Consider the following 24,599-nt stretch of genomic DNA (forward strand, 5'->3'; position numbering starts at 1 on the left):
GCTTGCAACACATTAGTTCCGCCTGCTGCTGCCGCCGCCTTGTTCAGTATGTATGTTTAGTATATATCATAACTTTTGGTTGATTTAAAAGATTTTTGTGCACCTGTAGTGTTAGTCTTTGATATCATACGAAACTATGTTTCGCTTCCATTGGACAACAGCAAATGAAATTGAACTTCAGGGAATTCTGAATGTTTTTATAACAAGACTAGACACATTTTTATAGTCTAGTCTATTTATCTTGAATACTTGTCTGCACCGTTTATTGTTCAATTCTTACTATTTTATTGGATTAACCTTTTATTCATGTTACCTGCTGTATTCTGTTTTAAACTGACAATGTAGTTTATTTTAATTTGATTTTTTTTATCGCCGTGACACGCTCTGTCTGTGACAATTCTTTTGTGAAGGCGATATTCTAAATACAGATTGATGACTGATAGTTGAGATTCTAAATTATAAAGGATGCAGCTAATTTACCACATCTTTCTGATGTGTTATAGTTTTAAATCTCATTCATAAATAGGTGTTGTTTCTGATTTATGTGCCATTCTTTGCAGCATTGCAATATGTATTGTTTTATGTATTAATATATTTAGCGAATGAATGTTAGCAATAATTCCAAAGAGGTAATATCTTTATGTTGCATTTAGTGGTGCTGATTAGGTGGTGTTTCTGAATGGTTATGGAGACGCGATCCTGCGTTTTCTGGTGAAATGCATGCTGCTACGCAAGTGCAAACAGCTTAACAAAAGAGGATTGCAGGACAAAATCAGACCCGTTTTAAAGCTCGATAATTAGAAATAGTTTCCCTTGTAGGTTTTATAAATAGCCTATTTACCAAAACCACGCGTGGTTTAACTTAAATGCGTTACTCAGTTGGCTAAATTTTCACATGTATAGAGAATTCGGCATTTTTTTTAATATAGAAAATCAGTCACATTTAAATAATGTGTAGCTTTTAGTAACTTCTTAATTGTACGATAATAATAAATAATTAATAATGTCAACATTTCATGCAGCTGACAGGATGATAAAAAGGGCCAAAACCTGGGAAATCTCAGACTCTGACGCAGAAAGTGATACAGAAAACCACCTCCCCAGGTCTCAGACTGGAATTTCAACAGTCATCCCCGAATTTAAATGGTGTCTATCAAACTGTGACAAGGAAACCACCATCAACAAGAACAACAACGCAGAGCATTATGACCAAAGTGTTAATGAAATGCCAAACAATTCCATGCACAAGAAAGATGTGCTGGCCCCTCCATCGACAACCATTGGTTCTGTTAGCGACTACCACAGCCCTACAGGGAAGAGGAACCGAAGAAGAAAGCAGGAGGAAATAGAAGCAGACAAAATAAAGGCTGAACAGAAGAAAGAACGCGAAGCCCAGAGGAGAGAAAGGGAGAGGGTGAAGGAGGAGAAGAGACTGGAACAGCAAAAACGAAAGCAAGCAGCAGAGCTGCTCAGATGCTACCGGCCTGATCAGTGTTTCAAGTACATGACCGTCTGTATTGACCCAGGTGAGTGTCTGTGTGTGTGAGAGATGCCAACATAGAACACATTGCCTCCACTTTAACCACTAGAACACGCAGCCTCCCAGCTCTCACCAATAGACAACACTGCCTCCCTCACAGTCGCTCAGCTCTATCCACTAGACTACACAGCCTCCCAGCCCCTCTGCTGTCATCAATAGACCACACTGCCTCCAGTCCCTCTGCTCTAACCACTAGACCATACTGCTTCCCAGTCTCTCAGCTCTCACCAACAGACCACACTGCTGTGAAAGAATGAAAGTAGTCGATTTAAATCATGATTTAAATAATTTTCATTTACTACACTATTTTATATAGTTTCTCAAGGAAAAGACATGACATTTTAAAAGCCTTTTATGAACACAAACATTGTAAACTATTACTGTCTATACACTAAAACTTTTTTTTTAAATATTTAAATTTAGTAATCGCCAATTGATTTTACCCTGTTTTTCTCCCAATTTGAAATGTCCAATTGTATTTAGGCTCAGCTCACTGCTACCACCCCTGTGCTGACTCAGGAGTGGTGAAGATGAACACACCCTGTCCTCTGAAGCGTCAGCCAACTGCTTCTTTTCACTCTGCAGGCCCGCCATTCTGCCAGCCCAGAGCTACATTGTTGGAGGACAATGCAGCTCTAGGCAGCTTACAGGCAAGCCTGCAGGCACCCAGCCAATCTACAGAGGTCGCTCCTATCCACGGTCAGCAGTGGAATAGCCTGGACTTGAACCAACAGCCTCCAGGCTACAGGGCTCATCCTGCACTCCATGCGGAGCTCCTTTACCAGATGCGCCACTCAAGAGCCCCTTACACTAAAACTCTTAGGGCTGTATTCTAATCATAGCGCAAATGCGACTGGAAGCGCTAACTGCGCTTCCCCCAACCCCCTGATTCTTCTGTGGCGCATAAATGGAGTGAAGATGTAAAAAACAGTACTGCACTGAAATGGTATTCTGAAGACATGTCTTGCCCCGTTATAGAGCACCTGCCCCATCATTAACATATTCGCTAAAGTGATTCTGATGACAGTACAGTGGGGTCCCAAATAGACAATTGAGCTGTGTTAAGACCCGCTGAAACTAGGTTTATTTAGTGGTGCAATCAGGAACTTTAACAATTGAACACACTATAAAAAGCAAAGTAGTCCCAGGTAACAATTGCGTGTGTTTGGACTGACACAGAAAGAGGAATCAAAGAAAGAAAAGAATAACTTGGATGAGGGGTATTTTTCTCTAGCGTATCCATTGCTAAATGCTTGTAGTTCACATATTGCAGTTCACATTTAGAGGATGCCACAATGATAAATAATTTACTTTCGGTATTAATTTATGATCTAACATCCTTAAATTTATAGTTTTGAGTACTGTAGAACTACAACTATGGTACTATAAAAAAAAAATCCATAATAAAATAATAAAAATAAATAAATAAATAAAAAAAACAAAAATCTAATTTAAATAAAATGAGTAAGATTTTTGAAAACGAAAATCACCAACCCTAGTGTTGCTATGAAAGTAAACGTAGTGTTGCTATGAAAGTAAAGTAAACATAGCTTGCTATGAAAGTAGACGTAGCGTTGCTATGAAATGAAAGTAGACGTAGCGTTGCTATGAAAGTAGACGTAGCGTTGCTATGAAATGAAAGTAGACGTAGCGTTGCTATGAAAGTAGACGTGAAAGTAGACGTAGCGTTGCTATGAAATGAAAGTAGACGTAGCGTTGCTATGAAATGAAAGAGACGTAGCGTTGCTATGAAAGAAAGTAGACGTAGCGTTGCTATGAAAGTAGACGTAGCGTTGCTATGAAATGAAAGTAGACGTAGCGTTGCTATGAAATGAAAGTAGACGTAGCGTTGCTATGAAATGAAAGTAGACGTAGCGTTGCTATGAAAGTAGACGTAGCGTTGCTGTGAAAGTAGACGTAGCGTTGCTATGAAATGAAAGTAGACGTAGCGTTGCTATGAAAGTAGACGTAGCGTTGCTATGAAATGAAAGTAGACGTAGCGTTGCTATGAAAGACGTAAAAGTAGACGTAGCGTTGCTATGAAATGAAAGTAGACGTAGCGTTGCTATGAAAGTAGACGTAGCGTTGCTATGAAAGTAGACGTAGCGTTGCTATGAAATGAAAGTAGACGTAGCGTTGCTATGAAAGTAGACGTAGCGTTGCTATGAAATGAAAGTAGACGTAGCGTAGCGTTGCTATGAAATGAAAGTAGACGTAGCGTTGCTATGAAATGAAAGTAGACGTAGCATTGCTATGAAAAGACAGTAGACGTAGCGTTGCTATGAAAGTAGACGTAGCGTTGCTGTGAAAGTAGACGTAGCGTTGCTATGAAAGTAGACGTAGCGTTGCTATGAAATGAAGTAGCGTTGCTAGTAGACGTAGCGTTGCTATGAAAGTAGACGTAGCGTTGCTATGAAAGTAGACGTAGCGTTGCTATGAAATGAAAGTAGACGTAGCGTTGCTATGAAATGAAAGTAGACGTAGCGTTGCTATGAAAGTAGACGTAGCGTTGCTATGAAATGAAAGTAGACGTAGCGTTGCTATGAAAGTAGACGTAGCGTTGCTATGAAATGAAAGTAGACGTAGCGTTGCTATGAAATGAAAGTAGACGTAGCGTTGCTATGAAAGTTGCTAGCATGCTGTGAAAGTAGACGTAGCGTTGCTATGAAATGAAAGTAGACGTAGCGCTTGCTATGAAAGTAGACGTAGCGTTGCTATGAAATGAAAGTAGACGTAGCGTTGCTATAGAAATTGCTAAAAGTAGACGTAGCGTTGCTATGAAATGAAAGTAGACGTAGCGTTGCTATGAAAGTAGACGTAGCGTTGCTATGAAAGTAGACGTAGAAAGTAGACGTAGCGTTGCTATGAAATGAAAGTAGACGTAGCGTTGCTATGAAAGTAGACGTAGCGTTGCTATGAAATGAAAGTAGACGTAGCGTTGCTATGAAAGTAGACGTAGCGTTGCTATGAAAGTAGACGTAGCGTTGCTATGAAATGAAAGTAGACGTAGAAAGTAGACGTTGCTATGAAATGAAAGTAGACGTAGCGTTGAAATGAAAGTAGACGTAGCGTTGCTATGAAATGAAAGAGACGTAGCGTTGCTATGAAATGAAAGTAGACGTAGCGTTGCTATGAAATGAAAGTAGACGTAGCGTTGCTATGAAATGAAAGTAGAGCGTTGCTATGAAAGTAGACGTAGCTTTGCTATGAAAGTAGACGTAGCGTTGCTATGAAATGAAAGTAGACGTAGCGTTGCTATGAAAGTAGACGTAGCGTTGCTATGAAATGAAAGTAGACGTAGCGTTGCTATGAAATGAAAGTAGACGTAGCGTTGCTATGAAATGAAAGTAGAAAGTAGACGTAGCGTTGCTATGAAAGTAGACGTAGCGTTGCTATGAAATGAAAGTAGACGTAGCGTTGCTATGAAAGTAGACGTAGCGTTGCTATGAAAGTAGACGTAGCATTGCTATGAAAGTAGACGTAGCGTTGCTATGAAATGAAAGTAGACGTAGCGTTGCTATGAAATGAAAGTAGACGTAGCGTTGCTATGAAATGAAAGTAGACGTAGCGTTGCTATGAAAGTAGACGTAGCGTTGCTATGAAATGAAAGTAGACGTAGCGTTGCTATGAAATGAAAGTAGACGTAGCGTTGCTATGAAATGAAAGTAGACGTAGCGTTGCTATGAAATGAAAGTAGACGTAGCGTTGCTATGAAAGTAGACGTAGCGTTGCTATGCTAGACGTAGCGTTGCTGTGAAAGTGACGTAGCATTGCTATGAAGATGAAAGTAGACGTAGCGTAGCGTAGCGTTGCTATGAAATGAAAGTAGACGTAGCGTTGCTATGAAATGAAAGTAGACGTAGCGTTGCTATGCTATGAAAGTAGACGTAGCGTTGCTATGAAATGAAAGTAGACGTAGCGTTGCTATGAAATGAAAGTAGACGTAGCGTTGCTATGAAATGAAAGTAGACGTAGCGTTGCTATGAAAGTAGACGTAGCGTTGCTATGAAATGAAAGTAGACGTAGCGTTGCTATGAAAGTAGACGTAGCGTTGCTATGAAAGTAGACGTAGCGTTGCTATGAAAGTAGACGTAGCGTTGCTATGAAATGAAAGTAGACGTAGCGTTGCTATGAAATGAAAGTAGACGTAGCGTTGCTATGAAATGAAAGTAGACGTAGCGTTGCTATGAAAGTAGACGTAGCGTTGCTATGAAAGTAGACGTAGCGTTGCTATGAAATGAAAGTAGACGTAGCGTTGCTATGAAAGTAGACGTAGCTATTGACTATGAAAGAAGCGTTGTAGACGTAGCGTTGCTATGAAATGAAAGTAGACGTAGCGTTGCTATGAAAGTAGACGTAGCGTTGCTATGAAAGTAGACGTAGCGTTGCTATGAAATGAAAGTAGACGTAGCGTTGCTATGAAATGAAAGTAGACGTAGCGTTGCTATGAAAGTAGACGTAGCGTTGCTATGAAAGTAGACGTTGCTATGAAAGTAGACGTAGCGTGCTATGAAATGAAAGTAGACGTAGCGTTGCTATGAAAGTAGACGTAGCGTTGCTATGAAATGAAAGTAGACGTAGCGTTGCTATGAAAGTAGACGTAGCGTTGCTATGAAAGTAAACGTAGACGTGAAAGTAGTTGCTTGCTGAAAGAAAGTAGACGTAGCGTTGCTATGAAATGAAAGTAGACGTAGCGTTGCTATGAAATGAAAGTAGACGTAGCGTTGCTATGAAAGTAGACGTAGCGTTGCTATGAAATGAAAGTAGACGTAGCGTTGCTATGAAATGAAAGTAGACGTAGCGTTGCTATGAAATGAAAGTAGACGTAGCGTTGCTATGAAAGTAGACGTAGCGTTGCTATGAAAGTAGACGTAGCGTTGCTATGAAAGTAGACGTAGCGTTGCTATGAAAGTAGACGTAGCGTTGCTATGAAATGAAAGTAGACGTAGCGTTGCTATGAAATGAAAGTAGACGTAGCGTTGCTATGAAATGAAAGTAGACGTAGCGTTGCTATGAAATGAAAGTAGACGTAGCGTTGCTATGAAATGAAAGTAGACGTAGCGTTGCTATGAAAGTAGACGTAGCGTTGCTATGAAATAGACGTAGCGTTGCTATGAAAGTAAGACGTAGCGTTGCTATGAAAGTAGACGTAGCGTTGCTATGAAAGTAGACGTAGCGTTGCTATGAAAGTAGACGTAGCGTTGCTATGAAATGAAAGTAGAAAGCTATGACGTAGCGTTGCTATGAAATGAAAGTAGACGTAGCGTTGCTATGAAATGAAAGTAGACGTAGCGTTGCTATGAAATGAAAGTAGACGTAGCGTTGCTGAAATGAAAGTAGACGTAGCGTTGCTATGAAATGAAAGTAGACGTAGCGTTGCTATGAAAGTAGACGTAGCGTTGCTATGAAAGTAGACGTAGCGTTGCTATGAAAGTAGACGTAGCGTTGCTATGAAATGAAAGTAGACGTAGCGTTGCTATGAAAGTAAGACGTAGCGTTGCTATGAAAATGAAAGTAGACGTAGCGTTGCTATGAAAGTAGACGTAGCGTTGCTATGAAATGAAAATGTAGACGTAGCGTTGCTATGAAAGTAGAAAGCGTTGATGTAGCGAAAGAAAGTAGACTTAGCGTTGCTATGAAATGAAAGACGTAGCATTGCTATGAAAGTAGACGTAGCGTTGCTATGAAATGAAAGTAGACGTAGCGTTGCTATGAAATGAAAGTAGACGTAGCGTTGCTATGAAAGTAGACGTAGCGTTGCTATGAAAGTAGACGTAGCGTTGCTATGAAATGAAAGTAGACGTAGCGTTGCTATGAAAGTAGACGTAGCGTTGCTATGAAAGTAATTGCTACGTAGCGTTGCTATGAAAGTAGACGTAGCGTTGCTATGAAATGAAAGTAGACGTAGCGTTGCTATGAAAGTAGACGTAGCGTTGCTATGAAAGTAGACGTAGACGTGCATTGCTATGAAATGAAAGTAGACGTAGCGTTGCTATGAAATGAAAGTAGACGTAGCGTTGCTATGAAAGTAGACGTAGCGTTGCTATGAAATGAAAGTAGACGTAGCGTTGCTATGAAATGAAAGTAGACGTAGCGTTGCTATGAAAGTAGACGTAGCGTTGCTATGAAAGAAAGACGTAGCGTTGCTATGAAAGTAGACGTAGCGTTGCTATGAAAGTAGACGTAGCGTTGCTATGAAATGAAAGTAGACGTAGCGTTGCTATGAAAGTGAAAGTAGACGTAGCGTAGCTATGCTATGAAAGTAGAAAGTAGACGTAGTTGCTATGAAATGAAAGTAGACGTAGCGTTGCTATGAAAGTAGACGTAGCGTTGCTATGAAATGAAAGTAGACGTAGCGTTGCTATGAAAGTAGACGTAGCGTTGCTATGAAATGAAAGTAGACGTAGCGTTGCTATGAAATGAAAGTAGACGTAGCGTTGCTATGAAATGAAAGTAGACGTAGCGTTGCTATGAAAGTAGACGTAGCGTTGCTATGAAAGTAGACGTAGCGTTGCTATGAAAGTAGACGTAGCGTTGCTATGAAATGAAAGTAGACGTAGCGTTGCTATGAAATGAAAGTAGACGTAGCGTTGCTATGAAAGTAGACGTAGTGTTGCTATGAAAGTAAATTACGTAGTGTTGCTATGAAATGAAAGTCGATGTAGCGTTGCTATGAAAGTAGAAGTAGACGTAGAAAGTAGTTGCTATGAAAGTAGACGTAGCGTTGCTATGAAATGAAAGTAGAAAGTAGACGTAGCGTTGCTATGAAAGTAGACGTAGCGTTGCTATGAAAGTAGACGTAGCGTTGCTATGAAATGAAAGTAGACGTAGCGTTGCTATGAAAGTAGAAAGTACGTAGCGTTGCTGAAAGTGAAAGTGTGAAAGTAGACGTAGCGTTGCTATGAAATGAAAGTAGACGTAGCGTTGCTATGAAATGAAAGTAGACGTAGCTTTGCTATGAAAGTAGACGTAGCGTTGCTAGAAAGTAGACGTAGCGTTGCTATGAAATAGCGTTGCTATGAAAGTAGACGTAGCGTTGCTATGAAATGAAAGTAGACGTAGCGTTGCTATGAAATGAAAGTAGACGTAGCGTTGCTATGAAAGTAGACGTAGCGTTGCTATGAAAGTAGACGTAGCGTTGCTATGAAATGAAAGTAGACGTAGCGTTGCTATGAAATGAAAGTAGACGTAGCGTTGCTATGAAAGTAGACGTAGCGTTGCTATGAAATGAAAGTAGACGTAGCGTTGCTATGAAAGTAGACGTAGCGTTGCTATGAAATGAAAGTAGACGTAGCGTTGCTATGAAATGAAAGTAGACGTAGCGAAAGTTGCTATGAAAGTAGACGTAGCGTTGCTATGATATGAAAGTAGACGTAGCGTTGCTATGAAAGTAGACGTAGCGTTGCTATGAAAGTAGACGTAGCATTGCTATGTTACAGAAAATAGACTGGTAAGGACTTGAGGCTACAGGTTTAAAGCAAGGTGTAATGCAGCCTAACTTTCCCTGTGACACAGCTGTGTTGGAGGAGGCTGGCTCTGAGATCCTGTGGGAGTCTGTCCACACGATGGAGTCTAGGAGTATGGTACAGCCCCAGCCTGTTCCCTGCAGCATCACCTGGACCAGAGAGAGCCCACAATGCAGCACCACAGATATGGTAGGTTCACATTTGCTAAATATTACCGTTGCCACAGTAACAGTTGAGCATTTAGTCTAGGAAAAAAAGCAGAATTAGCCAGAGCTTGACTGAATTCTTTAAAACAGGAGTTGACAAAGTTAAACCCAATCAGTACTTTAAAGTAATTGTAGTTATCAGAATAATCACTTCCATGAGCTACATGGTTCTCTTTCTTTTCAAAGAAACACTTGATATAGAAAACATGTATTTTCATTTTAAAACAGATCTTTGAGTTAAACAAAAAAAAAACATTCTCAGCCTTGCCTTCCAGGAGACCAGTTATTGCAGAACTTTCTTCATCATTTCACCTCAGCAGTCTGTTCTGGGTCATGTTCCTGGCTGGAAAGCATGTCAGTCAACAGGAGAATTAGCTGGTTGGTTAATGACAGGAAAGAAGCCAGCGAAGGGGTGGGGACAATTTCATGGTGGAGGGTTCCATTGTTCTGATGGGGAGTGGGGAGTCGGTGGAGGGTTCCCTGGTTCTGATAGGGAGGGGGAGTCAATGAAGGGGATTAGGGGTTCCCTGGTTCTGAAAGGGAGGGGAGAATCGGTTCAGGGGTTCCCTGGCTCTAGTGGGGAGGGGGAGGAGTCAGTGGAGGAGTTCCCTGATTCTGAGGAGGGAGTCAGTGTTCCATTATTCTTATGGGGAGGGGGGAGTCAATGGAGGGTTCCCTGGTTCTGACAGGAATGAGGGAGTCAGTTGAGGGGGTTCCCTGGTTCTGATGGGGTGAGGGGAGTCAGTGGAGGGTTCCATGGTTCTGACAGGGAGTGGGGGGCGGGGTAAGTGTAAGGGTTGAGGGGTTCCCTGGTTCTGAGGGAGGAGTCAGTGGAGGGTTCTATGGTTCTGACAGGGACGGGGGAGTCAATGGAGGGTTTGAAGGGTTCCCTGGTTCTGAGGGAGGTTTATCTCCTGCAGGCAGAGAAGGAGCAGAGCTCAGTGAAAGAGGAGCAGATTGTGATGCTGGTTTCTCAGGAGGAATTTCTAGAAATGACTGTCTCCATGAAACAGGTAAGCCCTCCTATAGACATTGTGCTTCTCAGTTACAATTACTGAACAAACTCTTCATCACCACCCCGCTAGATGTGTCAGAATGATACACATGAAATCTGGAATATTAATAATATTAAGCATCTGGAAATCTATAGCGTTATTGGAGAATAAAGTTACCACTGAGACACCACTCCTGACGTATAAAAGTAAGGACCCTCCGTTAACAGAGTGGAGAGCGCTGATGCCCAGCTTTAATGAAAGAGGATATATTGGAATAATTAACCCAAGGGGGAATGAGTTCAAGATATTGTTTTCAAGAGTAGATGCTTTATCTACAAAGACAATTGGACCAGTGAAACTGGACTGGAACCAACAGAACTCTCTGTCTTTTTGAGTTTCCTCTTCTTGAACTCTCTGTCTTTTGAGTCTGTGCCCTGTCTTGAAGCAGCTGTTGATTAGTGTTCAAGCTGCTAGTCTGCGTCCTTGAAAACAATAATAATCTCATAGACTCCAGTTGGTGATTGCAGATGGAAAAAGTGAAGATATAGATAGAGATTCTCAGACCACCTCCCCACCCTCGCTCCACTGTTAAAGGATCAAATCCTCAACCAACTTCTGAATATAAACAGCTTCACATGACATGACCACAGACTGGGGGCTCTAACACATTAAAATGATTGATTGTTTGACCCTTTGGATATTTTCTCTGATTGATCCATTCTGTAACTCTGAACTGCATGATTGAATCACTTATTTACTCCTCTAGCTATTCTGTGTTCAATACAACTGCGTTACTTTACTAGAGTTGTTGTATGTTGTTTTGGATACACTTTTGTCATATATTTGAACCCTTGAAGTATTGTAGTTGGTTTTCCCAGTTAATTTGACCCAGGAGATGGTTGTCTTAAACAATGAAACACCCTGAATCTTCATGACACAAATATGGATTTTCATTTTAAAACATGATATCTGGCACTCCTCTAGGTTATAAAAACATTCTGTTTGCAAACCTTTCTTTTACACTGTCTTGCACTTCCTGGGTCACTTCACCTCTAGAGTGAACTTGTCCCACCCCTTCAGGACATGCCAGCTGCTTCCTCTAATCACATGAGACTCTGCTGGGGTGAAATGACCAGGGAAGGAAAGCAGTAACAGACTGCCTGGAAGGCAAGGTGATTGATAACATGGTGTAGAGATCTGTGTTGTAGTGTCGTGATCTATATAGTATTGTAGAGATCTATGTAATTTGTAGTGTAGAGGTCTGTGTAGAGATGTGTGTAGTGTAGAGATTGTGTAGTTTGTAATGTAGAGGCCTGTGTAGTAGTGTAGAGGTCTGTGTAGTGTATAGGTCTGTGTAGTAGTGTGTAGTGTAGAGGGCTGTGTAGTGTAGAGGTCTGTGTACTGTGTAGTGTAGAGGTCTATAGTGTGTAATGTACAGATGTGTGTAGTGTAGAGGTCTGTGTATTGTAGAGCTCTGTGTAATAGTGTGTAATATAGAGGTGTGTGTAGTTTAGAGGTCTGTGTATTGTAGAGCTCTGTGTAATAGTGTGTAGTGTAGAGGTCTGTGTACTGTGTAGTGTAGAGGTCTGTGTAGTAGTGTGTAGTGTAGAGGTCTATGTACTGTGTAGTGTAGAGGTCTATAGTGTGTAATGTAGAGATGTGTGTAGTGTAGAGGTCTGTGTAGTTTAGAGTCTGTAGTTTAGAAATCTGTGTAGTGTATAGGTCTGTGTAGTAGTGTGTAGTGTAAAGGTCTGTGTAGTGTAGAGATCTGTTTAGTACCAGATGGGGTTATAAAATGAAAATACATGTTTGTTATACATGTGTTTCTTTCAAAACTGCACATTAATTGAATGAGGAAGGCTTTTAAGTCGTGGCACTTTGGATTCTCTAACAAGCTCAATGCCAGAGTAACTTAAAGTAACTTAAATTCAAGCACATAATTGCTATTTTGTGCTGGAAGGACCAGCAAGATACTTGTGTGTTTGTTAGGACTCAAAGAGTTTTGTTTGTCTGTTCGTCTGCTGTTTGTTTAGTGTTAATCCATTTTGTTTGTATTTATTTTGGCCTCAAGTGCCGTGTCCTATGTTTTCTGTGTCATTCAAACCTTTATTTTCTGCTCTGTTTAATTATTAAATGCTGAGCGCAACGAAGCGCTCAGCTTAACCAAACTCCACGTCTCTGTCTGTTCTGTGTTGGTCCCTGTTTCTGGTCTGACGTCACCCACTACAGCCGTCTTTGTGAAATGTGGTGTCAGACCGGGACAACAGCGCCTCCTGAACTCAGGCCAGAGCAGGTACTGCATGGGGATATTTCTCTTGCATTAAAAAAAAAATGGGAAAGAACAGCAGAAGGCAGCAGCCACAACACCAGCTGGAGGAACAGATACCCGGGTGTTACTGCTGCGCTGGGACGGGTCATTCCAGCACAAACTGTCCCTGGTACCCCCTTGGGCAGCGACCCCAACTATGCCCCATCTGCGGAGGTAAGCACTACATGTCCCATTGCCCTGTACATCAGAAGAGGGAGGAGCAGGGATCGCCCCAGTTTCTACAACCAGCAGGGGTGGTAGACTGCTGCTCCCACCACCCCAGCAGCAACAGCCACAGCGGCCAGAGGAGCCAGAGAACCTGTTCCCCTGGTGCACTTGGTGCGGAAAGGAGGATCACCGTTGGAGGGACTGCTCCAAGGTGCCACCGAGCTGGTGCGGGCGATGTGAGGAAGGGGGACACGACTGGTCAGGATGCCCCTATGCCAGTGCCCATGAGATTCCAGCGCCCAGACGGGGGGACCACGAGAGTCCACAAGGAGAGCCGCACCAGTCCCCTGCAAGTGAGGGAGAGCCGCACCAGTCCCCTGCAAGTGAGGGAGAGCCTCTGTTGCCAGGACACTACACGCCGCTCCCACCTCCATTGCTAGGAGACTACACAGCCGCTGCATAGGCTCCTGAGGGAAACACAAGGAAGAACCACCCGGCCGCAGTGGCTACGAAAAAGGCCAAAACCTGCACCCCAGATTGTCCTGACTCCCTTCACGTCATCACTCAGGGATGCCTGCATGACACCACCCAAGAATGCCTTCACGTCATCGCCCTGGGATGCCTGCTCCGCATCGCCCGAGGTTGCCTGCTGCTCCGCATCGCCCGGGGTTGCCTGCTGCTCCGCATCGTCTGGAATCACCGGAATTGCTTTGTCAGGGGTCGCCACCAGCTCTGGGGATGTGCTGGGGCTTGAAGAGCCATCCCGGAAGCCATTAATGGCTCTGCTACCTTTCCACAGTCAGCTAGGGAGCCGCTGGTTGTGAAGAGGAGGAAGGAGGTCTGGAGACCACCAACCCCAGCAGCAGTATCGCTGCCGGAGATCATGGGGGAGATCAGGAGACCTGCTGTCATGGCAGCATTTTCGCTACAGGAAGTGCTGTGGCCGAAGCCACACAAGGCGGTACGGGGAAGGGGAGGGGCCAGGTCTGGAGACCATCAACCCCAACAGTCTTTCCGCTGTTGGAATTGCCCCGGCTGAAGGAGTCAGCCTGGGAGCTGTCGGCACATCTGCTGACAGCCTCACCTTTGGCAGCATTTCCGCTACCAGTGGTACAGTGGGAGGAGAGGCTCGTCCCGCTGTCAGTACGTCTGCTGACAGCCTTGCCAGTAGCAGCCTGGCTACTGGCAACATTGCTGCCTATGAACCCCTTAAAGTGCAGGTAAAATATAATAATACGTGAGCGCAGGAAATTGCACTTCATTAATTCACGTGCAGTTGTACCGAGACTCCAATTGAATGATTGATTAGCACAACACAATCTTGGTACAGCTGCATAAAAGCAGCATGTTTTCACTCGCTTGCGGCTGTGTGTTCGGTGAGTGGAGAACGGGTGTGGAAAGGAGAAAGTAAAAAAATGAAGTAAATTAAATTCAAGCACATAATTGCTATTTTGTGCTGGAAGGACCAGCAAGATACTTGTGTGTTTGTTAGGACTCAACGAGTTTTGTTTGTCTGTTCGTCTGCTGTTTGTTTAGTGTTAATCCATTTTGTTTGTCTATTTATTTCGGCCTCAAGTGCCGTGTCCTGTGTTTCGTTTGTCTTTCAAACCTTTTATTTTCTGCTCTATTTAATTATTAAATGCTGAGCGCAACGAAGCGCTCAGCTTCACCAAACTCCACGTCTCTGTGTTATATGTTGGACCCTGTTTCTGGTCTGATGTCACCAACTACAGCCGTCTTTGTGACAACCCTCTAACAATCCTACCTGTTGTTCACTTCCATTTGAATCATACTGTAGGTCCCACTTGTCCAAAGAAACACATCTTACAGTAAACACGTATTGTTATTTTAAAACATAAATTATACTACCCTGGTTAAAGAAACCTCTGCAAGCCAAGCTTTCAGTTAGTGCTGCACTTCCCTGAGTGACATTTGTCTCCACCCCTTCACTGGCTTCTTTCCTGTCAATAACCAATCAGCTGCTCCCACTATTGACTGACATGCTTTCAGCCAGTAACATGCCCAGGAGACACTGCTGGGGTGAAATGTCCCAGGAAAACTGTACCAGAATTCCTGAAAGGCACGGCTTTTAAACAGATTAACCTAGAGTAGTGCCAGATAACTATTTTAAAATGAAAATACATATTTGATATGTGTGTTTTCTTTTTGTTTTGAGATCTATGTAATTAATGGAAGTGAAAAATGGTTAAGATTTTTGGAATTATTTTCTTAGCTAAAATTCCTTTCAATGTGCTTTATGGATTACATTAGATTTGGTCACTGGAGTTTAACATTTTGTTATTGGGCTTTAGAAGGCCACAGTTCCTCTCTAAAAATACCCCAGTTTGCAATGAATTCTGTTGTTTGCATTGAAGCGGCTGCTGTGTTTGTAGATTGGAACCTGAATGTGTTTGAATGTGTTTTCTCTTGGTACAGAGCCAGCTTGGTCTTGTGCAAGATGATGTATCTGATTCAAAGTCTTCCCTCCTGTTTGATTTTCTTCAGAAAGAACCTGGAAAGATCGGCACTCTTGCAGTGCTGGGCTCCGATCCACACAGCTGGTAAATGTTCTCTCAATGTATAGTATTCTGCTGGTATCGCGACGGGGGTGTATTGGAGGAGGCTGTATCTACGCACATCAAACATATATCTGGAGAACCGCTTCTCCAATTTTCATGACACTCAGGATTAACATTATTTTATTATGTCTGTCAGTCCTAATTGTTGTTCTGTATGATACTGTTTGACAGCTCTGTTTTAAATGTACAGCTGTGGCAATGGGGGATGGGTGTTACTGACAGGCTTCTTTAACTTGTGCAGACACTTCAAAAGGGCAATCTTATTCAGACTGTGTTAGTCATGCCTGAAACGCTTGTATGGGTGAATGAGTAGCGTCATGGTCAAAGCTGGGTAGGAATGAGACTTGGAGACAGGAAGCTGCAGTTTAAATCATGTTTATTTACCAAGACAGGAGCCAAAGAAACAGAGGAACAAAATAAAGGTACAAAATAAAGAAAATAAATATTTTAAACAAACACTCCCTAATATTTAGGCTGGACAGCTGCCTTCACTGAATTATCCCTCTCCTTGTTCAGGCTGGACAACCGCCTTCACTGAATTATCCCTGTCCTTGTTCAGACTGGGCAGTCATATTCACTGAACCCTCTCTCTTAAGCCGGACACACCCTGCACGACGACTCTTATCTGAGTTTGCACAGATTCTGTTATCAGTTGTGCTCAGTTTTGGTTTGACGCCACAATTTAGTTTTTCCCGACTGGGTGTCGCATGCTGCTAAGACTGAATTACTGACCAAAAGTAGATACTGATACATTCTGTGTATGTAAATTTAATTAATGCTGCCCTGTACACAATTTTGTATTAATGTAGCCCAACATATCGACCCTCATTATGCAGGGCATAGTATGCTGATTAGACGACGGAGACAGTGCTGCAAGGCAACCAAAAGAAGCGCTTGGCCTGTTAATTTATCTGTTGACTGTTTACACTGTGAAAACGCTTCAGGCAGTGTTTGACTTTTTGTATAGTTTGTCTACCTGCGGTAAATAAAATCCAACCTGTTGATTTTTATTTGGCTTAGGCAGGTTTTTTTTTTTTTTTCTCAGCGTGTGGATCTAGGGGCTTGTGATTTCTGATCGATTGGAGATTGACGCTCCGGTTACTTCTGTTTTAGCGCAATAAGAAAATATAGGCTGCTGGTAGATTGATAATAAAAAGGTAAATTGATCATTTAACTTTAGATTTAGTAAACGCCTAAAAAAAACTATTCAAATGTTCACATATCTGGTATTTTTTTAATTCAGGACAGCAATTCAAGACTATTTTTACCAGTGGAACTAAAGCTGTCAATATTCCGCCATCTTGTATGACAAGTTACATAACAAGCTATGTCACTTAAAACTGCTTCACCATTGGTTGACACCGTTATGACTAATCGGTCTCAGTCAGACTTGATCAGCAACTGGCGCACACAGACAGACTGATCACATCTGAACGAAACTGCGTCTGAAAAAGATTCAACATGTTCAATCTTCAGATCTGCATAATCTTGGTTTTAAGGGCATGGACACACTGCTACGATTCATCCAGTTGAGATGAGATGAGTCGGGACGGCTTGAGTCGGGCTGTGTGCACCGGGCTGCAGTCCGTGCATCAAACCATATACCACGTGGCTGGGGCTTGATTGGCCATCAGACCTCATCCTCAGTGTCGCTATCCTGTGTGCCCATGTCTTGATGCTGGCTCTGCAGGACTGTATTTAAGCTGTTGGCTGCCTTGCTCTTGTTTCAGGTATTTTCAGAGAGGGGTCTGGAGAGGGCGCAGAGGCCTTGAGGTGACAGAGGCTGATATCGAAGAGGTAAGTGTTGAGCAAGGGATTGTAGCTAAAAAAATAATTCCACGCCATGCACATACATTCACTGTGCAGGGCTTGTGTATTTTCATTTTAAAACATGTCTTCTACTACACAATCTTAGAGAAATCACTGTGCAGACCTTGCATTCAGATTGGCTTGCGTTTCCTTGGTCACCTGGAGAGTGACTTTGTTGCCACCCCTCAGGGCCTTCTTTTCTGTCAGTTACAACCAGCTGCTCCCCCTATTGACGGTCATGCAGACATGAAGAGGACCCCAAAGAGATAAAATGACCAAGGAAATGAAAGATTTTCAGGCAGGCAAGGCAAGCAACCATAGAATGTTCTTTATCCTGTCCGGCTAAAATGAAAATTCCTATTCATAATATAATGTGTTTTTTTCGAACCTGCACATTTGAGGTCTATAAAAATAATGTGTTAAGTGCTGACACATTGTTAACTGCACTGGGTCTGTGTGGCAGTGTTTCTCAGGGTGCTACTCTCCTCTAGATGCTGGTCTCCATGCAGCTGCAGAGACACATTGTTAACTGCACTGGGTCTGTGTTGCAGTGTTTCTCAGGGTGCTGGTCTCCATGCAGCTGCAGAGACACACTGTTAACTGCACTGGGTCTGTGTGGCAGTGTTTCTCAGGGTGCTGCTCTCCTCTAGATGCTGGTCTCCATGCAGCTGCAGAGACACATTGTTAACTGCACTGGGTCTGTGTTGCAGTGTTTCTCAGGGTGCTGGTCTCCATGCAACTGCTATCTCCATGCAGCTGCAGAGACACACTGTTAACTGCACTGGGTCTGTGTGGCAGTGTTTCTCAGGGTGCTGCTCTCCTCTAGATGCTGGTCTCCATGCAGCTGCAGAGACACATTGTTAACTGCACTGGGTCTGTGTTGCAGTGTTTCTCAGGGTGCTGGTCTCCATGCAGCTGCAGAGACACATTGTTAACTGCACTGGGTCTGTGTTGCAGTGTTTCTCAGGGTGCTGGTCTCCATGCAACTGCTATCTCCATGCAGCTGCAGAGACACACTGTTAACTGCACTGGGTCTGTGTGGCAGTGTTTCTCAGGGTGCTGCTCTCCTCTAGATGCTGGTCTCCATGCAGCTGCAGAGACACATTGTTAACTGCACTGGGTCTGTGTTGCAGTGTTTCTCAGGGTGCTGGTCTCCATGCAGCTGCAGAGACACACTGTTAACTGCACTGGGTCTGTGTGGCAGTGTTTCTCAGGGTGCTGCTCTCCTCTAGATGCTGGTCTCCATGCAGCTGCAGAGACACATTGTTAACTGCACTGGGTCTGTGTTGCAGTGTTTCTCAGGGTGCTGGTCTCCATGCAACTGCTATCTCCATGCAGCTGCAGAGACACACTGTTAACTGCACTGGGTCTGTGTGGCAGTGTTTCTCAGGGTGCTGCTCTCCTCTAGATGCTGGTCTCCATGCAGCTGCAGAGACACACTGGTTCTGTGTGGCAGTGTTTCTCAGGGTGCTGCTCTCCATGCAACTGCAGAGACACATTGTTAACTGCACTGGGTCAGTGTGGCAGTGTTTCTCAGGGTGCTGCTCTGCTCTAGGTGTTGGTGTCCTTGCAGCTGCAGAGAAACACTGGAGTTCTATTCCTGGAGTCCTGGGAGGAGCTGAGCAGGCATGTCTGTGCTGTCACCAAAGCTGTAGCAAATCGGCCTTTCAGGTAAGTGCTGACAAGCCCAATCTACTGAGAAAACCTATTATTTGGGTGCAGTAACTTAAATGTGGGGAGCACCATTTAAAACACTAACGATCTCTTTCAATTTCAATGTCCTGTCATTAAAATCCATCCCCTGCAAGTCTATAAATTCATGAAGTTGGCGCATCAGTGTAATTAAAACTTTGATGACCAGACATATATACACAATTCTACAGAACATTGTAGAATTAGCAATTAAATGTTAAATCACAATGTGATAAGCAAATAGTGACAGGATAGTCAGACACCCTGCTACACCCTTAGTATCTGATATTCCAAATCATTCAAACAAAATAATGTTATTACCAAGTTTTATTACAGTTGGATAAGCGCTTCTCCAGATATGTGTGCAGTGTGCAGTGTGACATGCGTGTGCACGACTGTCTCCACTGTATCCCCTTTGCACAGGATAAGAATAGCTTTATTGGCATGACCTTTATTTAGGGTCTCCCAAAGCAATGTTATTGTGCTCAATGGTGACTATGGTTACAGATTATATTTAACAGCAACAAATACACTACAAACAGGAAGGGCAGTGTTTTAAATTGTGTCTCTCTGCCTGTGACTAGCTAAAATATAATCTTGTGTCAGTATTGTTTGGAATTTTATGAAAATGAGTTTTGTTTTGGGAAAATCATAACTGTTGCATCCATACACTAGAAGACACCCATCTTCCCTCTATATATCCCAGTCAGGCTTTTATTCATTGTCTGTCATTTTTGTAGACCATTTGCTATTTGTCTGTCTGAGAGCCTTCAATTCATCCCAGTAATTACCATCAGGTCCCAAACACCACTTCTCAGAAGAGCCTGCTGCTATCTGCTGCTTTCCTTCCTTCATACAGAATCATTTTGCTCCTTTTTTTCCATTTTTCCTGACAGCACATGCAATGGTGCAAATGGATGTGGTGGGTTAGGTTATTTGGAGAATTGTGAGCTGGGCTGCAACAGGATTGATTGACACCACAAGTTATATACAGCCATCTATTTTTGGCACCAGAAACAGTGAGGACTGCAGAGTCGATAGAGACCCAGCTCTGTGTTTCACTTGGTAGCATCACAAAGAACATGCTAATGTTCACAGTGGAATATCACAAAGAATATGCTAAGGTTTACAATGGAACATGCTAATATTCACAGTGGAACATCAGAAACATCATTCTAATATTCACAATGGAACACCAAAAAGAACATGCTAATATTTTCAATGGAACATCACAAAGAACATGCTAACATTCACAATGGAACATCACAAAGAACATGCTGATATTCACAATGGAACATGCTAATATTCGCAATGGAACACCAGAAGAACATGCTAATATTTTCAATGGAACATCACAAAGAACTTGCTAACATTCACAATGGAACATCACAATAACATGCTGATATTCACAATGTAACATGCTGATATTCACAATGGAACACCAGAAGAAAATGCTGATATTTTTAATGGAACATCACAAAGTACATGCTGATATTCACAATGGAACATCACAAAAACATGCTGATATCCACAATGGAACATCAGAAGAACATGTTAATATTCACAATTGAACATCACAAAGAACATGCTAATATTCACAATGGAATATCACAAAGAACATGCTAATATTCACAATGGAACATCAGAAAGAACATTCTGGTATTCACAATGGAACACACACCCTATGCACTGTGCCCACGACCTGCTACGTTTAATGTATCACCCCTTGTATAATGCATTCCTCTGGTATAGCACAGGCGTAAAGCAAAGAATAATACGAATAGGATCAATCGTACTTTAAACTGTGTTTAATATACTATATACTACATTTGTGTCAATTAACCCTAAACTGTACGCTTGTTGTAAAGTTAGACAATCCCAATATATAACCATTGGTTTTAGTTCTAGTTTTCTCAAACTAAATGAAGGCTGGACTGACTTATGATACACAAGTATACAGCACATTGTGTACACAATGTGTCCCCTGTGTATTGGGCCGGGCAATGCTTCTACAATTTGAATTAACAGTGGCTGGGTAGGACAGAGCCCTGCACGTACATACGGGGCAGGGCAAAGCCCTGCTTGTAAATAAATGTATTGTTTTGGTTTTAGAACTGGTGTATTTAATGAATGGTTTGTAAAGATGTATTGTGTGATTTGAAGGTGGTGGTTTGTTGTTGTATGTTTTGTTTGGGATTATTTATAGGGGAAATATTGTTGTATATTATAAGTGTGAGACTGCATGGTCGACAGTTAGTGATTATTGACTAAGTGACTGTCGACCACGTAGATATAAAAACCCTGTGTAGAATGTGTCCATTTTCAGATTTATTGATTCATTTATTGCTAAACTGGATATGGTTGCATCTATAAAAACCCTGTGTAGAATGTGCCCATTTCCATATTCATTTATTGCTAAATGGTCACATGTATAAAAACCTGCAGCTTTTGTTGTTCACGGGTCGGGTTGTACAGAGAGGATGTACGTGAGAGAGCGAGACGAATTCAAACAAAAGTAAAAAGTAAAGAAATGCAACATGTGTTAGTTTTCGAGATTTGTTTTTGTTTGACCATTTATTTTGCTCCATGAGCAGTGGTTTTTGTGAGCGTGGTTTTTGCTTAAACACTTTTCCCCTGCAAGTACCTGTCTGTCTCTGTATCAGCTTCCTGGTCTGGGGATGTCATTACTGCTGTCTTGCAACAAACCCGTAAGAATATTTAAAAACTAGAAGAGATCATTTGGCCAGTTTGTGCTCGTCCGGTTCCTAGAAGCTGGATAATCTCAAAACTTTGGCATGTTAATTGTTAAAGAATCCCAGTGATTCAGCATCAACAATGTGACTAGGTAACCCATTCCCTCTCTATGTGAAGAAGTGTCTCCTTCAGCAACATGACTAGGTAACATTCCATCCCTTCACCACTCTCTTTGTGAAGAAGTGTCTCCTTCCCTGTGGCTTCTCTTCACTTTTCAACTGTGCCCTCTGGTCCTGGTTTCTGTGCTGTGATTCAAGTATTGGTTTTGAGTTCTGTATCAATTCAACCACAGGCCCCCTTATTCTTGTTTGTTCCAGGCTAAATTGATTCTGTTCTTTCAGCCTATTTTCATAGCTCAGTCCTTTAATCGCTGGGATTAATCTGGTTTCTCTTTATTGAACTCTAACAATGTCCTTTTGATGCTGTGGTGACCAGAACATAACATTGTAAGTGCAGCCTCATCAGTGTGTTATACAAATTGATTTGATTTGTGAGTGTGAGTTGTGCATGCTGTCTCAATGTGCGTCTCTAGGAAGCAGATGCAGGAGCAGGCGGAGGTGCTGCCGTTCTGCGCGGATGGCTTGTGGGCTGGAGGGGTGAGAGTGGAGAAGGACGGTGCGGGGCTGAGGCAGGTCTGGCAGAGGCAGCTCCAGCAGCTCAACAGAGTGAGCCCTGCAATGGCAGCAGCCGTAGCAAGTGTCTACCCTTCCCCTCAACTGCTACTGCAGGTAAGCAAACCATACAGACCACTGGGCAAGTTAGTATCCTAAAGATGCAATAAATAGGGTGTTCAAAACTAAAAACAGTAGTCAGATCAGAGCCTTCAGTTCTCCTGAGCTGCTGTGGGGAATTGCTGCGGTGAGGGAACGTAATCTAAATTCGGGAGGAAATCGAGGTCATACGATTAAAATGGGATACAGAGTGACTAACAATTGTAATTGGACGTGGATTTGACTCCCTTCTCCGCGGAGAATGTGAGCGGAGCAGAGTGCAAAATTCTGCTCACTGCACATAATGTCCTCCGCTCCCTCTGCTCCTTCTTCTATTCTGCTCCATTGCTTGTGATCCCCGCTGCAGACAAAATAGGCACGCTGAAGAAAAAAAAGAGCAGAAAAAAAAACAACTGTGCTGTGTTCTTCTCAGTGCTGTGAAAGAGTGGGCCGGAAATGTCCACTCCACGTTCTGCTCTAGCAACTCCCCTGCTCCACTCCCCCGCTCCATATACAATCGGCACGCTCCGCTCATGCGCCGACTCTCCCCAGAGGCAGATTGAGAATGATGACATCACCGCTCCTGTTCCTCTTCTCTTCTGTTTCCTCTGCTCAGGCCTATGAGGAGTGCAGCTGCGAGCGGGACAGAGTGAACCTGTTAGCGGATATAACTGTGAGGGCTGGGGAGGGTGCGAGAGAGAGGCGGCTTGGGCCTGAGCTGTCACGCAGGCTGCATCTCTACATGGGAGCCAGGAACGCTGAGCTGGTTCTGGATTCATGCGGGTGACCAGAGTGGAAGAAAGATCTGAGGTAACCAGCTGGGGTGCTTCGGATTGATGGTTCTGCTGTTTTAAATGGCAGATCCACTTGGAACAGCTGTGTGTGTGTTTGGTTGCATCAGTGTCATTGTATTACAAAGTAGGGAAGGAAACATGCAGCTAGTCACAACACAAAGAGGGGACTTTTCTGGGTTCAGGTTGAAATGATGCAGCTGAAACATTGCCAAACAACGGGGGGGTGGGTGTGTACACTGACATAGCTGGGGAGATCTATGTTACTTACCCTCCCATAACAAAGGAACAAGAGACTCTGTAAATGAATCTCCTATAATTGGAGCTGATGGTTCCATTTGCATTTTTTCAATATATGCTACTTGATGTTATCAAAATATCCCAATATGTTTTTTTCCTGCTTCTGCTTGATGTATAAAATCTTTTTTTTTTTTTTAAGTCAGATTTCACACAGACCTTGTTCTCTTCCATTAAGCAGGTACACGGTCAGCCTCAGTTAGAATGGAGGTTGGCTGGCAGGACCCTTTCCAATGTGCCTCTCTGATATGAAGTTACCTACTGAGTGTTCAGTGGGAAGGATGCTGAATGCAGGATTTAAATCTTATCAGTGAACTACCAGAAAAACACTAAAGGCTGGCAAATATACGTTTAAATGGCAGCTTTACAAAAATGGGATTCTTTACTGTTGTCTTTTTGAAGATTGAATTGTAGTCTACAGATGAGATTGAGTTGTACACCCATTTCTTATTGTGGTTTGCACACCAAGTCCATGATAGTAATGCATTAATTCTGGTATCCATTTTGATTCTGTACGATTTAGCTGCTTAAAATGAAACTAATCCGATGTGCTGTGGAGTTTAAAGTGTGTGTTCCTAACTCAATTTATTACAGAATATGTTACATATTATGTATTGCCATCATTTCGTAGGTCTCGGATTTTCCTACATGTAAAAACCACACATTATGGTAAAGGTGAATGTGATTTTTTGAATGGTAACTTGTTTGATGCTGTTAGAGAAGAATATTTATCAAACGCTCCTTGCAGGTACTTCAATGTTACAAATTCAAGAGGTCGCAAGAAGCTGACATTGAAAATGCGTCAGTCACAGGAAAAGCAGGAAATTGACTCAAATCTGAGCCAGTGAGTCTGGCTTCAAGAGTCCTTTTAAAGAAAAAACATTTATGTTTAATATAATGTGCTCCTTTTTCATACAGTAAAATGTGAGCTAATGAGTGTTCTGAGTCATTTTAAAGAAAATAAATGGCATTTAAATAAATGGCAAACATAAATTATTTTTTTTTATACATAAATGCGCTCAGAGCCATTGCCAACAACAAAAAAACGTTCAGAAGAATCAGCTCACCTGTTTCAGATGAGGTCCTTCAGCAGGAAGTGCAGCACGGAAAAATGTTTTATGTTTATGAATGCTATGAAACAAATACCTTTCAAAATCAAAAATGATGTCTGAGCTGACACTTGGTTTGATATGTAAGACTCTCTTCATGCCTCCTAAATGTTTCATGTTTAACCCTTAATCTATGTTTAAAATTAATCATGAACTGGCACAAAAAAATTCTAAT

The 24,599-nt window shown here is 42.5% G+C and overlaps 1 protein-coding gene across 5 annotated transcripts; it reads left to right on the forward strand.

The window, feature by feature from the left end:
- Positions 1-2: 2 nt before the first annotated feature.
- LOC121300989 (probable crossover junction endonuclease EME2) lies at positions 3-24,599 on the forward strand. Of its 5 annotated transcripts, none has more exons than XM_041230041.1 (10): positions 3-46; positions 1,023-1,526; positions 9,056-9,195; positions 10,133-10,225; positions 15,120-15,244; positions 16,993-17,059; positions 18,627-18,742; positions 22,050-22,245; positions 22,844-23,037; positions 23,494-24,599. In XM_041230041.1, the coding sequence occupies exons 2-9, from the start codon at positions 1,031-1,033 to the stop codon at positions 23,012-23,014; spliced, it is 1,404 nt and encodes a 467-aa protein (XP_041085975.1). In that variant the 5' UTR covers positions 3-46; positions 1,023-1,030; the 3' UTR covers positions 23,015-23,037; positions 23,494-24,599. The 5 variants fall into 5 exon arrangements, with proteins under 5 accessions (XP_041085975.1, XP_041085976.1, XP_041085974.1 ...); XM_041230042.1 differs by having other exon boundaries at positions 23,497-24,599; XM_041230040.1 differs by having other exon boundaries at positions 22,844-24,599.

The sequence above is a fragment of the Polyodon spathula genome, chromosome 26, assembly GCF_017654505.1.
Source record: "Polyodon spathula isolate WHYD16114869_AA chromosome 26, ASM1765450v1, whole genome shotgun sequence".
In the NCBI taxonomy this organism is placed as follows: domain Eukaryota; kingdom Metazoa; phylum Chordata; class Actinopteri; order Acipenseriformes; family Polyodontidae; genus Polyodon; species Polyodon spathula.

Bases quoted from the DNA above. Each gene is read 5' to 3' on its own strand.
- LOC121300989 (XM_041230040.1), top strand. From the start codon at position 1,031: ATGATAAAAAGGGCCAAAACCTGGGAAATCTCAGACTCTGACGCAGAA. The intron at 10,226-15,119 runs GTAAGCCCTCCT...CTCTTGGTACAG, and splicing joins TGACTGTCTCCATGAAACAG to AGCCAGCTTGGTCTTGTGCA. The intron at 22,246-22,843 runs GTAAGCAAACCA...TCCTCTGCTCAG, and splicing joins CCCCTCAACTGCTACTGCAG to GCCTATGAGGAGTGCAGCTG.